The sequence below is a fragment of the Mytilus trossulus genome, chromosome 2 (assembly GCF_036588685.1).
Source record: "Mytilus trossulus isolate FHL-02 chromosome 2, PNRI_Mtr1.1.1.hap1, whole genome shotgun sequence".
Classification (NCBI taxonomy): domain Eukaryota; kingdom Metazoa; phylum Mollusca; class Bivalvia; order Mytilida; family Mytilidae; genus Mytilus; species Mytilus trossulus.
In genome coordinates, this window is record NC_086374.1 from 50,331,358 (window position 1) to 50,347,020 (window position 15,663).

The window sequence follows — 15,663 nt, forward strand, 5'->3', positions numbered from 1 at the left end:
TTGGGATCAATATTTTTCTGTCAGCTGTTCCATCTGTGCGTCCGTAGTAATTATTGTAAAAGTACGGATTTCGGTCATAGCTGGTCCGGTTCAGATCCGTAGTATATAAATCGGTCAATGGCGGACTCTTGCAAGAAAATTTACAAAAATAAACGATGTTTGATAAGTTATCTGGTTATTTGGAAAGGATAATGACGTTTTTAATGCAATTAATGGATTAAACATTTACTGGAGGCAACTTTTAACACGTTTAAATGAAGTAACAAACTTATATTGCCGGCGAAACTTAGGTTGATGTACGTTTTCTAGTAACAATCACCGGAACTTGCGGAAATGCATGAAGTGATAAAAAGATGTAGTTTTATCAAATAGCCTGATAAACACTGCAAAGACTACCGGAAATCAAAATCGCATGTAACACGGAAATCAGCACTCGATTCTAAACCGCAACAGGCAAAATTCCGGAATAAAAAAAAAATGTTTTCAAAAACGTCAATAAAATTATTTGGGTCGCGGCGATTTTTTTTGGTCGGTCGGCTGACAGCAAACAAACAATATTTTAATTTAGGCCTAAAATGTGTAAAATAAAACATTTAGGATTAAGGTTTTTTTAACAATTTTTAAGAGCATAACATTGAACCACTAGTCAATAATGGGTTAAATATAAAACTACAGCTGTTTAAGCAGTTTATAGAATTGTGTTATAAAGTCAAATTGTTTCTGAATTTTTCCCTCTTTTGAGGAAATTATTTGAGATCTTGTCTACTTCAAATTTAAAGTTTATAGTTTTCTTAGCATTTAACTACCAGATGATTTTGTTGGAGTACACTAAGATAACTCAGGAGAATTCTCAAATTTGTCTATTTTTCCTAATTTCAAAGGGACTTAACTCTACATTGACAAATGTGAAATGTGTCTAATCTAAACCTAACCTATGTGAACATTATGTAAAGTGCTTCATGTCACTGTCTATGAATACTAAATTTTTTAATTAAAGGTACACCAGTCATTGAGAAAAAAACATTTTTTTTTTAGCTTTTTATGCATTGTTTAGGAGCAAAACACTGTTAAAAACTCGGAATATTCCAGATGACCTTCACCCATACATCTGTCATCATATATATGTATTTGATATATTCTTTTTTTATAAATATAAAAATAATATATTTTGCTTATGAGTAACATAAGATAGTCAATTACTGGTATATGGTTCATCTGAATAAATTTGTAAAATACATAAAGTTAGTTGTAGAATAATATCTGAAGTAAGTTCAAGATTATCTTTGATATGTGATGAGCAATATTTATGTATCAATTGTAGAAAGCTTATAGAATATTTTTACATCTATAAAATACATACGCTTGACAACTGAAATAGACAACATAAGATATTTAAATTGTTACGGACAATCAACTCACCGTAGTAATCCCAAGGGTTTCTTCCTAATGTTTGCATTAATGAAAATATAATATTTACTACTAGGTGCTATGTCATATAAATAAGTTGAGGTGATCACAAAAAAACAAAAACATGGTAAAAAATTTCATAAACTATACAAACAAACCCATAGGTCATGCAATTTCTAAAACAGTAGTAGTGTTCAACAACATAATATAGAAGATCATAAACAAAATACCACAAAAAATAACCCCAAAATGGACAGAGCACATTTTATTCAAGTTTCATTGTGGAAAATAATGAAGTATTAAAACTAGAGGCTCTAAAGAGCCTGTGTCGCTCACCTTGGTCTATGTTTATATTAAACATTGTACACAAATGAATTCATGACAAAATTGTGTTTTGGTGATGGTGATGTGTTTGTAGATCTTACTTTACTAAACATTTTTGCTGCTTACAATAATCTCTATATAACAGTAGTTTTTGTGGAAAATGTTAGTGAAAATCTACAAATTTTGTGAAAAATGTAAAAAATTAACTATGAAGGGCAATAACTCCTTATGGGGGTCAATTGACTATTTTGGTCATGTTGAATTATTTTTCGTTCTTACTTTGCTGTACATTATTGCTGTTTACAGTTTATCTCTATCTATACCAATATTCAAGATAATAACAAAAAAACAGCAAAATGTCCTCAAAATTACCAATTCAGGGGCAGGAACCTAATGACCGATGATCCAATTCATCTGAAAATTCCAGGGCAGATAGATCTTGACCTGATCAACAATTTTACTTCCTGTCAGATTTGCTCTTAATGCTTTGGTTTTTGAGTTATAAGCCAAAAACTGCATTTTACCCCTATGTTCTATTTTTAGCCATTGCGGCCATCTTGGTTGGTTGGCCCGGTCACCGGACACAATTTTTAAACAAGATACCCCAAAGATGATTGTGGCCAAGTTTCAATTAATTTTGCCCAGTAGGTTCAGAGGAGAAAATTTTTCTAAAAGATTACTAAGATTTACGAAAAATGGTTAAAAATGGACTATAAAGGGCCATTACTCCTAAAGTGGTCAACTGACCATTTTGGTCATGTTGACTTATTTGTAGATCTTACTTTGCTGAACATTATTGATGTTTACAGTTTATCTCTATCTATAATAATATTCAAGATAATAAACAAAAACAGCAAAAATTCCATAAAATTACCGATTCAGGGGCAGCAACCTAACAACGAAATGTCGGATTCAGCTGAAAATTTCAGGGCAGATAGATCTTAACCTGATAAACAATTTTACCCCGTCAGATTTGCTCTAAATGCTTTGGTTTTTGAGATATAAGCCAAAAACTGCATTTTACCCCTATGTTCTATTTTTAGCCATGGCGGCCATCTTGGTTGGTTGGCCGGGTCAATTTTTAAACTAGATACCCCAAAGATGATTGTGGCCAAGTTTGGTTAAATTTGGCCCAGTAGTTTCAGAGGAGAAGATTTTTGTAAAAGTTAACACAGGACGCAGGACGACGACGACGGACACCGGACGCCAAGTGATGAGAAAAGCTCACTTGGCCCTTTGGGCCAGGTGAGCTAAAAATATATAATATATACTTATAAAGCTTATATAAAACTTCAGTTTTTAATAATATCTCAAATACGCTATCAGTTTTGTCTATTTCACATTATAGATTAATTGCAGAATTTAAGATACAACTTCCAACATGGAAAATTGCAATATCTTTTTTATGCATTAGCATGGTCTTTACCTAAATAAGCAATAATAATAGCCATTTAGTTATTTTGCTTTTTAAAGTAAATGTATATCAAACTACCATGCCTATATACAAAGTGCATTTGAAACACATAATTTAACATTTTTTGGTCAGCATGCTGCTCTTCACCCAATGATTTACAATATGTCATACTAACACATGCATTAACATGATTAAAAAACAACACAAGCACCATATTCCTATGTCATAATTATATACTTGCCTTCCTTATCTAATGGTTCTAATATGGCAGTCTGTGTTTCTTTACTGTATGATACATTTTCTTTAGGTGGTATGCTAGTTTCAGATACCTTTGTCACTGAGAGTTTAACTTTTGGTTTTCTACTGCAATATGTAATAATATGTTAGTTAACTTTAGCTTTGATGTGATCTGTAGCAGAAAAAAACACATGTTGAAGAATACACTTTTTCACTGATATATTTTGAGAGTACTTTACACTTATTTATGATTTTTTATGCCCCATTTTTCTGGTCTGTGTGTCTATTCGTCCATCTGTCCCGCTTCAGGTTAAAGTTTTTGGTAGAGGTAGTTTTTGATGAAGTCAAAGTCCAATGAGCTTGTAACTTAGTAAACATGTTCCCTATGATATGATCCCCCATTTCCACGGTCCACAGAATATAGAAAATGATAGTGCAGATGAGGCATCTAAGTACTGGGGGCACATTCTTGTTTTCAAAAGATATCACAATTATACAAATCAACATTTCACTTCAATGAATTGTTTTTCTTTCTTCAACATTTTTTGTTTAAATTACCTTAAGTCAGTCTAATTTCATGATAAAAAAAAGTCCTTAACAATATAACTTAAGAATATTTCTTTTTTTTCTGATAACATGCAAAAAACAACCAAGTGACAAGTCCAGAAAGGTCCAATTATGAAAAAAACATGTGGATATTTGATTGTGTCTGAAGCAGATTACATACCTAGTGGTGACAATAAATTGTTTGGCCTCTGTGTCTGAAGCAGATTTATTGTCTAAAGTAATCCATATTTGATTACATACCTAGTGGTGACAATAACTTGTTTGGCCTCTGTGTCTGAAGCAGATTTATTGTCTTGAGTAATCCATATTTGATTACATACCTAGTGGTGACAATAAATTGTTTGGCCTCTGTGTCTGAAGCAGATTTTTTGTCTTAAGTGATCCATATTTGATTACATACCTAGTGGTGACAATATCTGTTTGGCCTCTGTGTCTGAAGCAGATTTATTGTCTAAAATAATCCATATTTGATTACATACCTAGTGGTGACAATAAATTGTTTGGCCTCTGTGTCTGAAGCAGATTTATTGTCTTAAGTAATCCATATTTGATTACATACCTAGCGGTGACAATAACTTGTTTGGCCTCTGTGTCTGAAGCAGATTTATTGTCTAAAGTAATCCATATTTGATTACATACCTAGTGGTGACAATAAATTGCTTGGCCTCTGTGTCTGAAGCAGATTTATTGTCTAAAGTGATCCATATTTGATTACATACCTAGTGGTGACAATAACTTGTTTGGCCTCTGTGTCTGAAGCAGATTTATTGTCTTAAGTGATCCATATTTGATTACATACCTAGTGGTGACAATAACTTGTTTGGCCTCTGTGTCTGAAGCAGATTTATTGTCTTAAGTGATCCATATTTGATTACATACCTAGTGGTGACAATAACTTGTTTGGCCTCTGTGTCTGAAGCAGATTTATTGTCTAAAGTAATCCATATTTGATTACATACCTAGTGGTGACAATAACTTGTTTGGCCTCTGTGTCTGAAGCAGATTTATTGTCTTAAGTAATCCATATTTGATTACATACCTAGCGGTGACAATAACTTGTTTGGCCTCTGTGTCTGAAGCAGATTTATTGTCTAAAGTAATCCATATTTGATTACATACCTAGTGGTGACAATAAATTGCTTGGCCTCTGTGTCTGAAGCAGATTTATTGTCTAAAGTGATCCATATTTGATTACATACCTAGTGGTGACAATAACTTGTTTGGCCTCTGTGTCTGAAGCAGATTTATTGTCTTAAGTGATCCATATTTGATTACATACCTAGTGGTGACAATAACTTGTTTGGCCTCTGTGTCTGAAGCAGATTTATTGTCTTAAGTGATCCATATTTGATTACATACCTAGTGGTGACAATAACTTGTTTGGCCTCTGTGTCTGAAGCAGATTTATTGTCTAAAGTAATCCATATTTGATTACATACCTAGTGGTGACAATAACTTGTTTGGCCTCTGTGTCTGAAGCAGATTTATTGTCTTAAGTAATCCATATTTGATTACATACCTAGTGGTGACAATAACTTGTTTGGCCTCTGTGTCTGAAGCAGATTTATTGTCTTAAGTGATCCATATTTGATTACATACCTAGTGGTGACAATAACTTGTTTGGCCTCTGTGTCTGAAGCAGATTTATTGTCTTAAGTAATCCATATTTGATTACATTATTAGTGGTGACAATAACTTGTTTGGCTTCTGTGTCTGAAGCAGATTTATTGCCTTAAGTGATCCATAATTGATTACATACCTAGTGGTGACAATAACTTGTTTGGCCTCTGTGTCTGAAGCAGATTTATTGTCTAAAGTAATCCATATTTGATTACATACCTAGTGGTGACAATAACTTGTTTGGCCTCTGTGTCTGAAGCAGATTTATTGTCTAAAGTAATCCATATTTGATTACATACCTAGTGGTGACAATAACTTGTTTGGCCTCTGTGTCTGAAGCAGATTTATTGTCTTAAGAGATCCATATTTGATTACATACCTAGCGGTGACAATAACTTGTTTGGCCTCTGTGTCTGAAGCAGATTTATTGTCTTAAGTGATCCATATTTGATTACATACCTAGTGGTGACAATAACTTGTTTGGCCTCTGTGTCTGAAGCAGATTATTGTCTTAAGTGATCCATATTTGATTACATACCTAGTGGTGACAATAACTTGTTTGGCCTCTATGTCTGAAGCAGATTTATTGTCTTAAGTGATCCATATTTGATAACATACCTAGTGGTGACAATAACTTGTTTGGCCTCTGTGTCTGAAGCAGATTTATTGTCTTAAGTGATCCATATTTGATTACATACCTAGTGGTGACAATAACTTGTTTGGCCTCTGTGTCTGAAGCAGATTTATTGTCTTAAGTGATCCATATTTGATTACATACCTAGTGGTGACAATAACTTGTTTGGCCTCTGTGTCTGAAGCAGATTTATTGTCTTAAGTAATCCATATTTGATTACATACCTAGCGGTGACAATAACTTGTTTGGCCTCTGTGTCTGAAGCAGATTTATTGTCTAAAGTAATCCATATTTGATTACATACCTAGTGGTGACAATGACTTGTTTGGCCTCTGTGTCTGAAGCAGATTTATTGTCTTAAGTGATCCATATTTGATTACATACCTGGTGGTGACAATAACTTGTTTGGCCTCTGTGTCTGAAGCAGATTTATTGTCTTAAGAGATCCATATTTGATTACATACCTGGTGGTGACAATAACTTGCTTGGCCTCTATGTCTGAAGCAGATTTATTGTCTTAAGTGATCCATATTTGATTACATACCTAGCAGTGACAATAACTTGTTTGGCCTCTGTGTCTGAAGCAGATTTATTGTCTTAAGTGATCCATATTTGATTACATACCTAGTGGTGACAATAACTTGTTTGGCCTCTGTGTCTGAAGCAGATTATTGTCTTAAGTGATCCATATTTGATTACATACCTGGTGGTGACAATAACTTGTTTGGCCTCTGTGTCTGAAGCAGATTTATTGTCTTAAGTGATCCATATTTGATTACATACCTAGCGGTGACAATAACTTGTTTGGCCTCTGTGTCTGAAGCAGATTTATTGTCTTAAGTGATCCATATTTGATTACATACCTAGTGGTGACAATAACTTGTTTGGCCTCTGTGTCTGAAGCAGATTTATTGTCTTAAGTAATCCATATTTGATTACATACCTGGTGGTGACAATAAGTTGTTTGGCCTCTGTGTCTGAAGCAGATTTATTGTCTTAAAAAATTAAAGTGATCCATATTTTATTACATACCTAGTGGTGACAATAACTTGTTTGGCCTCTGTGTCTGAAGCAGATTTATTGTCTTTAGTGATCCATATTTGATTACATACCTAGTGGTGACAATAACTTGTTTGGCCTCTGTGTCTGAAGCAGATTATTGTCTTAAGTGATCCATATTTGATTACATACCTAGTGGTGACAATAACTTGTTTGGCCTCTATGTCTGAAGCAGATTTATTGTCTTAAGTGATCGATATTTGATTACATACCTAGTGGTGACAATAACTTGTTTGGACTCTGTGTCTGAAGCAGATTTATTGTCTTAAGTAATCCATATTTGATTACATACCTAGTGGTGACAATAACTTGTTTGGCCTCTGTGTCTGAAGCAGATTTATTGTCTTAAGTGATCCATATTTGATTACATACCTAGTGGTGACAATAACTTGTTTGGCCTCTGTGTCTGAAGCAGATTTATTGTCTTAAGTGATCCATATTTGATTACATACCTAGCGGTGACAATAACTTGTTTGGCCTCTATGTCTGAAGCAGATTTATTGTCTTAAGTAATCCATATTTGATTACATACCTAGTAGTGACAATAACTTGTTTGGCCTCTGTGTCTGAAGCAGATTATTGTCTTAAGTGATCCATATTTGATTACATACCTAGCGGTGACAATAACTTGTTTGGCCTCTGTGTCTGAAGCAGATTTATTGTCTTAAGTAATCCATATTTGATTACATACCTAGTGGTGACAATAACTTGTTTGGCCTCTGTGTCTGAAGCAGATTATTGTCTTAAGTGATCCATATTTGATTACATACCTAGTGGTAACAATAACTTGTTTGGCCTCTGTGTCTGAAGCAGATTTATTGTCTTAAGTGATCCATATTTGATTACATACCTGGTGGTGACAATAACTTGTTTGGCCTCTGTGTCTGAAGCAGATTTATTGTCTTAAGTGATCCATATTTGATTACATACCTAGTGGTGACATTAACTTGTTTGGCCTCTGTGTCTGAAGCAGATTTATTGTCTTAAGTGATCCATATTTGATTACATACCTAGCGGTGACAATAACTTGTTTGGCCTCTGTGTCTGAAGCAGATTTATTGTCTTAAGTGATCCATATTTGATTACATACCTAGTGGTGACAATAACTTGTTTGGCCTCTGTGTCTGAAGCAGATTTATTGTCTTAAGAGATCCATATTTGATTACATACCTAGTGGTGACAATAACTTGTTTGGCCTCTGTGTCTGAAGCAGATTTATTGTCTTAAGTGATCCATATTTGATTACATACCTAGTGGTGACAATAACTTGTTTGGCCTCTGTGTCTGAAGCAGATTATTGTCTTAAGTGATCCATATTTGATTACATACCTAGTGGTGACAATAACTTGTTTGGCCTCTGTGTCTGAAGCAGATTTATTGTCTTAAGTGATCCATATTTGATTACATACCTAGTGGTGACAATGACTTGTTTGGCCTCTGTGTCTGAAGCAGATTTATTGTCTTAAGTGATCCATATTTGATTACATACCTAGTGGTGACAATAACTTGTTTGGCCTCTGTGTCTGAAGCAGATTCATTGTCTTAAGTGATCCATATTTGATTACATACCTAGTGGTGACAATAACTTGTTTGGCCTCTGTGTCTGAAGCAGATTTATTGGAATGTGTAGGACTTGGACTGCCACTCTTTGGTCCTACAACAACATATCACAACAAATGTTTTACTTTAACATGTTTAATTATATCTGTTCTTTAATTTTCAATTTAAAATACATGTGAAGTACATTGAAGGTGAGATTAATTGAAAATATATGTTATTACATGTAATCATATTCTCTGTTGCCTCTTGGGCTTTCAAAATATTAAAGTCACTTTCAATAATATGGATGATTTAGAAAATGTTGTATACTGTGTAGGCCATTGGACATGCTTTCCACTATAATGTGCCTCTAATGCTTTTTTTATGACAGGATTCATTATATCATTCTGATCATGTTTTAAATTCCCTAACTGTACAAATTAGTTAAGACAAGAGTGCACACACTGAAATGTCTCGCCTTCTTTACTAATCATTGATATTATGTTGATAGTCCTAAGTATAAAGCTTTATTACAACTGTCACATAAACTTAACATTAACCAAGATAGATAAACAAAGACCAATGAACCATGAAAATGAGGTCAAGGTCAGATGAACCATGCCAGGCAGACATGTACAGCTAACAATGCTTCCACACATTAAATATAGTTGACCTATTACTTATAGTTTAAGAAAAATATACCAAAACACAAAAACTTAACATTGTGCATTGAACCGTGAAATAAAGGTCATGGTCAAATAAAATGTGCGGGACTGACATATAGATCATAAAATATTTCCATACACCAAATATAGTTGACCTATGGCATATAATATTAGATAAAAAGACCAAAACTCAAAAACTTAACTATATCCACTGAACCATGAAAATGAGGTCAAGGTCAAATGACATATGCCCCCTAGGCATATATACACCTTACAATCATTCCATACAACAAATATAGTAGACCTATTGCATAAAGTATAAGAAGAATAGACCAAAACACAAAAACTCAACTATAACCACTGAACCATGAAGATGAGGTCAAGGTCAAATGACACCTGCCCGCTAGACATATACACCTTACAATCATTCCATACAACAAATATACATTTGTAGTAGAGCTATTGCATAAAGTATAAGAGAAACAGATCAAAACACAAAAACTTAACTATAACCACTGAACCATGAAAATGAGGTCAAGGTCAGATGACACCTGACAGTTGGACATGATCACCTTACAGTCCTTCCATATGCCGAATATACTAGCCCTATTGCTTATAGTATCTGAGATATGGACTTGACCACCAAAACTTAACCTTGTTCACTGATCCATGAAATGAGGTCGAGGTCAAGTGAAAACTGTCTGACGGGTATGAGGACCTTGCAAGGTACGCACATACCAAATATAATAATCCTATTACTTATAATAGGAGAGAATTCAACATTACAAAACATCTGAACTTTTTTTTCAAGTGGTCAATGAACCATGAAAATGAGGTCAAGGACATTGGACATGTGACTGACGGAAAGTTCGTAACATGAGGCATCTATATACAAAGTATGAAGCATCCAGGTCTTCCAGCTTCTAAAATATAAAGCTTTTAAGAAGTTAGCTAACGCCGCCCCCGGATCACTATCCCTATGTCGAGCTTTCTGCAACAAAAGTTGCAGGCTCGACAAAAATGAAACATTGATCAATGAACCATGAAAATGAGGGCAAGGTCAGATGAACCATGCCAGGCAGACATGTACAGCTAACAATAAATCAATACAACAAATATAGTTGACTTATTGCTTATAAATAAAGAAAAACAGACCAAAACACAAACACTTAAAACTTAGCAATGGACCGTGAAAATGAGGTCAAGGTCAAATCAAACCTGCGTAACCGACATATAGATCATAAAATATTTCCATACACCAAATATAGTTGACCTAATGCATAAAGTATTAGAAAAATAGACCAAAACTAAAAAACTTAACTTTGACCACTGAACCATGAAAATGAGGTCAAGGTCAGATGACACCTGTCAGCTAGACATGCACACCTTACAGTCCTTCCATACACCGAATATAATAAACCTATTGCTTATAGTATCTGAGATATGGACTTGACCACGAAAACTTAACCTTGTTCACTGATCCATGAAATGAGGTCGAGGTCAACTGAAAAGTGTCTGACAGGCATAAGGACCTTGCAAGGTACGCACATACCAAATATAGTTATCCAATTACTTATAATAAGAGAGAATTTAACATAACAAAAAATCTTAACTTTTTTTTCAAGTAGTCACTGAACCATGAAAATGAGGTCAAGGACATTGGACATGTGACTGACGGAAAGTTCGTAACATGAGGCATATATATAGAAAGTATGAAGCATCCAGGTCTTCTACCTTCTAAAATATAAAGCTTTTAAGAAGTGAGCTAACACCGCCGCCGCCAGATCACTATCCCTATGTCGAGCTTTCTGCAACAAAAGTTGCAGGCTCGACAAAAACCATTTAGGTCAGGTAAAAACAAAATGCATATTCTACTGCAAGTAGATAACCAAATGTAATTAATACACTTTAACTGGTTTAAATCTATTTAAAATACAATAAATTCAAATTTGAAATAATGGTGGAGTTACATACATGTACATGTACATTGATATTCATTTCTCTTCTCTGCTTTAAATGAACTGAAAGTAAAATTCTTAACAACTATTACCAGAAGGAGGAATGCCAAGGTCCTTCAATAATTCATCTGTTTCCGCTCTAAGATCTTGTGATTGAGCAGGCTTTGGTGCTTCATCAGTCTGTCAAAAATAAGAAATCTATAAGATGTATTTTTTTATACACACTAAATAGAGACAAAAGAAAATAAATGTGTTTCTGGTTACCAGACAAACCCCCCTCTTTGTTTACTGTTGACTGAACAAATACTTAAATAATACATTTTTAGACTGAGGGTTGTTGAATCGAATAAAATCAGATCTATTGCTATCAGTTACAAAGCTATGAATCATCGTCTGTATTTGTCTATACTTTAGGCTGTCTTTGGTTTCAACTGGTTTTCAACATTTGTGATCGATTTTGGACATTCAAATATTTTGACATTGGCCATCAATGGAGAGGCATTATTTTTTTTAAATGCACATCACAATTATACATGTAAGTCATATATTATACTGTGAATTTATCCTTGCAAACTCATTTCACTTGTGAACCAGATGCTCCGCAGGGCGTAGCTTTATACGACCGCAGAGGTTGAACCCTGAACGGTTGGGGCAAGTATGGACATAACATTCAAGCTGGATTCAGCTCTAAATTTGGATTGTGATTAAATAGTTGACACAGCATAGGTTTCTGACACAGAATGAATGTGTTCTCATGAAATTAAAATTTTTGTTTTCTTTAAATATTTGACACAGCATAGGTTTCTGACACAGAATGAATGTGTTCTAATGAAATTAAAATTTTTGTTTTCTCTTAGAGCAATTCACTATGCTGTTGAATATTATTCCTCTCAAAAAAATGTTTGAAGAAATTTTCTTTTTATTTATGAAATTTCAAATGAGAAAATTGAACCCATTTTTTTTAATCACATCCCCCTTTCCCTTATTCCAAAACTAATCTCAATTAAAATTTCTAATGGAGTTTGCAACAATTACTACTCATTTAAATACATCATAAAATATTAAGATGTAAAAAAACTGCTTGTTATCACTGAATGCTAAAGATTATTTTAATTTATCAGTTGGTAGTAAAAAGTGTATATATAACAAAGATTTAAGTTGATTCTGGACAAAGAAAGATAACTCCAAAAAAATAATAATCTTACAATTAGATATTTCTTGCTTACTATTCTGGACAAAGAAAGATAACTCTAATTAAAAACAAAATTGCTATTTCACAATATTTTGCAATAAGATATTTCTTGCCATTGCGCAATACTGTGCTATTGAAAAGACTTGCTATTGCACAAAACTTAATATAATAATTTTAGATCCTGATTTGGACCAACTTGAAAACTGGGCCCATAATCAAAAATCTAAGTACATGTTTGGATTCAGCATATCAAAGAACCCCAAGATTTCAATTTTTGTTAAAATCAAACTAAGTTTAATTTTGGACCCTTTGGACTTTAATGTAGACCAATTTGAAAACAAGACCAAAAATGAGGAATCTACATACACAGTTAGATTTGGCATATCAAAGAACCCCATTTATTCAATTTTTGATGAAATCAAACAAAGTTTAATTTTGGACCCTGATTTGGACCAACTTGAAAACTGGGCCGATAATCAAGAATCTAAGTACATTTTTAGATTCAGCATATCAAAGAACCCATCTGATTAATTTTTTGTCAAAATCAAACGAAGTTTAATTTTGGACCCTTTGGACCAATTTGAAAACGGGACCAAAAGTTAAAAATCTACATACACAGTTAGATTCGGCATATCAAATAACCCCAATTATTCAATTTTGATGAAATCAAACAAAGTTCAATTTTGGACCTTTTGGGCCCCTTATTCCTAAACTGTTGGGACCAAAACTCCCAAAATCATTACCAACCTTCCTTTTATGGTCATAAACCTTGTGTTTAAATTTCATAGATTTCTTTTTACTTATACTAAAGTTATGGTGCGAAAACCAAGAAAATGTTTATTTGGGTCCCTTTTTGGCCCCTAATTCCTAAACTGTTGGGACCTAAACTCCCAAAATCATTACCAACCTTCCTTTTGTGGTCATAAACATTGTGTTTAAATTTCATTATTTTCTATTTACTTAAACTAAAGTTATTGTGCGAAAACCAAGAATAATGCTTATTTGGGCCCTTTTTTGGCCCCTAATTCCTACACTGTTGAAACAAAAACTCCCAAAATAAATCCCAACCTTTCTTTTGTGGTCATAAACCTTGTGTCAAAATTTCATAGATTTCTATTAACTTAAACTAAAGTTATAGTGCGAAAACCAAGAAAATGCTTATTTGGGCCCTTTTTGGCCCCTAATTCCTAAAACGTTGGGACCAAAACTTCCAAAATCAATACCAACCTTCCTTTTGTGGTCATAAACCTTGTGATAAAATTTTATAGATTTATATTCACTTTTACTAAAGTTAGAGTGCGAAAACTAAAAGTACCGTATTCGGACGACGACGACAACGACGACGCCAAAGTGATAGCAATATACGACGAAAAATTTTTCAAAATTTGCGGTCGTATAAAAATAGTAAAATTCTGATGAATTTGGTCCTACCAACTAGTCCCATTTATTAAAAAGAGTAAAATCTAAATTTATAAATTGGTATGTAAACTAGTCCAATAATGAAAAACAAAAGAATTATATTAAACTCTTACAGCACTTTATTTACGACTTCCAATCCATGCTACTTAAGAACAAGTGTAAAACCGTGATAACTAAAGCTCTGCCATGTCTGTCAACTGGCACTGCATAAATTTGCCTTCTAATGAAAAGGATTTTATTTAATTAAAAGAATGACTACCAACTCACCCCACTATTAATGGATTTTTTTTTAAACCATACTGAATTCAGGCATGTTAGGCCTGGCCTACCAGCTGTCCACACAATTAAATGAATTCTGAAGTAAATCTTAGAAATGCATTTTTGTTTTTTATTTAATTTTTTTCCCGTTGGTTATCCATCAGGATTTTAATATTTTCGTCCAGATTTTACTTTTTCAAATAAGATTCAAATAAGAGGGACCAGTTCAATGGCAGACCTTTATTCATAAGGATTATATAACTTTTTATAAGAGGTGCAAGTTGGAAGGACTAAATTTGACAGGATTGAACCCCAATTCATAAGTTTGGTACGTGTAGAATCCTGTTTAGACTTTTATACACGGTGGAGAAGAGCACCGTTGTTATGGGCAGTGTTCTTGTAGAGCGGTCTTAAATGCCTCTACAGAACCTGCATGCACAACTTTATCTGGTAGTTGGTTCCATTGAATAGTTGTTTCCACAATAAATGAATGTTTGTACTGTGGTTTGTTGCTATTTGGTACTTTAAGTCCTCTGGTGTTATTGATAACTTGACGTCCGATGATATTGTCAGTTTCACAGTTTGAATAAGTTTTGGCTTTTATTGTTCGTTAAGGTCTTGCTGGTATGACAAAATTGCTGGCTGGTAGAGCCGGCACCAGACCCTCAACCACCTTGTAAATCAGGATAAGACAGAGGCTGTGTCTTCTTTCCTCTAGTGTCTTATATTAGTTATGGACCCTGTTTCTCGACTCCTGTAGTTTTTCTTGATGAATCGTAAGCCTCTGGTTTGGATACATGTACATTCTAGTTTGTCAATATCCCCTTTCATATATGGGTTCCAGATTGTTGCGCCATATTCCATTGTTGATCTTACTAGGGATATATATGCTTCTTTCCAACATGCCTCTGGTACGTTCCTCAAGTTCCTACGAAGAAAGCCCAAGGTGGCGTTAAGTTTCTTGCTGATGTTTAGATCACTATTTGGTGTAGGGCGATTTGGCAGTGCCAGATGTATTGTAGGAGCAAGCTTGATTAGATAATTTGTTGATAGCTAAACAGTTTGACATCATTAATGTTGATGAATAACTTGATACAAAATTAAAACGATAAAAGATATCATGATCCATGACTCATACTTGTAAATTGTAAAAAAAAATCAATGACAATATTTGTTCACACCTGTCTTGTACTTCGTGCACGTTCCTTTTCTTGTCTCTCTTTTCGCATCTGTTCCAGACGCTGCTTCTTTCTTTCTAATTCTGCCTTTCTGTCAGACATATTGACAGATTAGACACTCCAATGTAGCACAATCAGAGGATCGAATTATGATAATTTTTGCAGACAAACCGGAAGTGAAATCACAAATAA

At 33.9% G+C, this 15,663-nt stretch overlaps 1 protein-coding gene across 6 annotated transcripts in view; it reads right to left on the minus strand.

Annotated features, from left to right (window-relative positions):
• LOC134707483 (cytoplasmic dynein 1 intermediate chain 2-like) overlaps positions 1-15,663 on the minus strand; it is a 35,056-nt gene extending 19,393 nt beyond the window's left edge. For 5 of the 6 annotated variants that reach the window (XM_063567250.1, XM_063567249.1, XM_063567247.1 and 2 more), the window contains exons 1-5: positions 15,475-15,663; positions 11,517-11,604; positions 8,832-8,916; positions 3,387-3,508; positions 1,420-1,443 (exon numbers count right to left, since the gene is read on the minus strand). In XM_063567250.1, coding sequence (XP_063423320.1) covers positions 1,420-1,443; positions 3,387-3,508; positions 8,832-8,916; positions 11,517-11,604; positions 15,475-15,573 — 418 coding nt within the window. In that variant the 5' untranslated portion in view covers positions 15,574-15,663. The remainder of the gene's footprint in view (positions 1-1,419; positions 1,444-3,386; positions 3,509-8,831; positions 8,917-11,516; positions 11,605-15,474) is intronic. The other variant, XM_063567251.1, reaches the window with a different exon arrangement.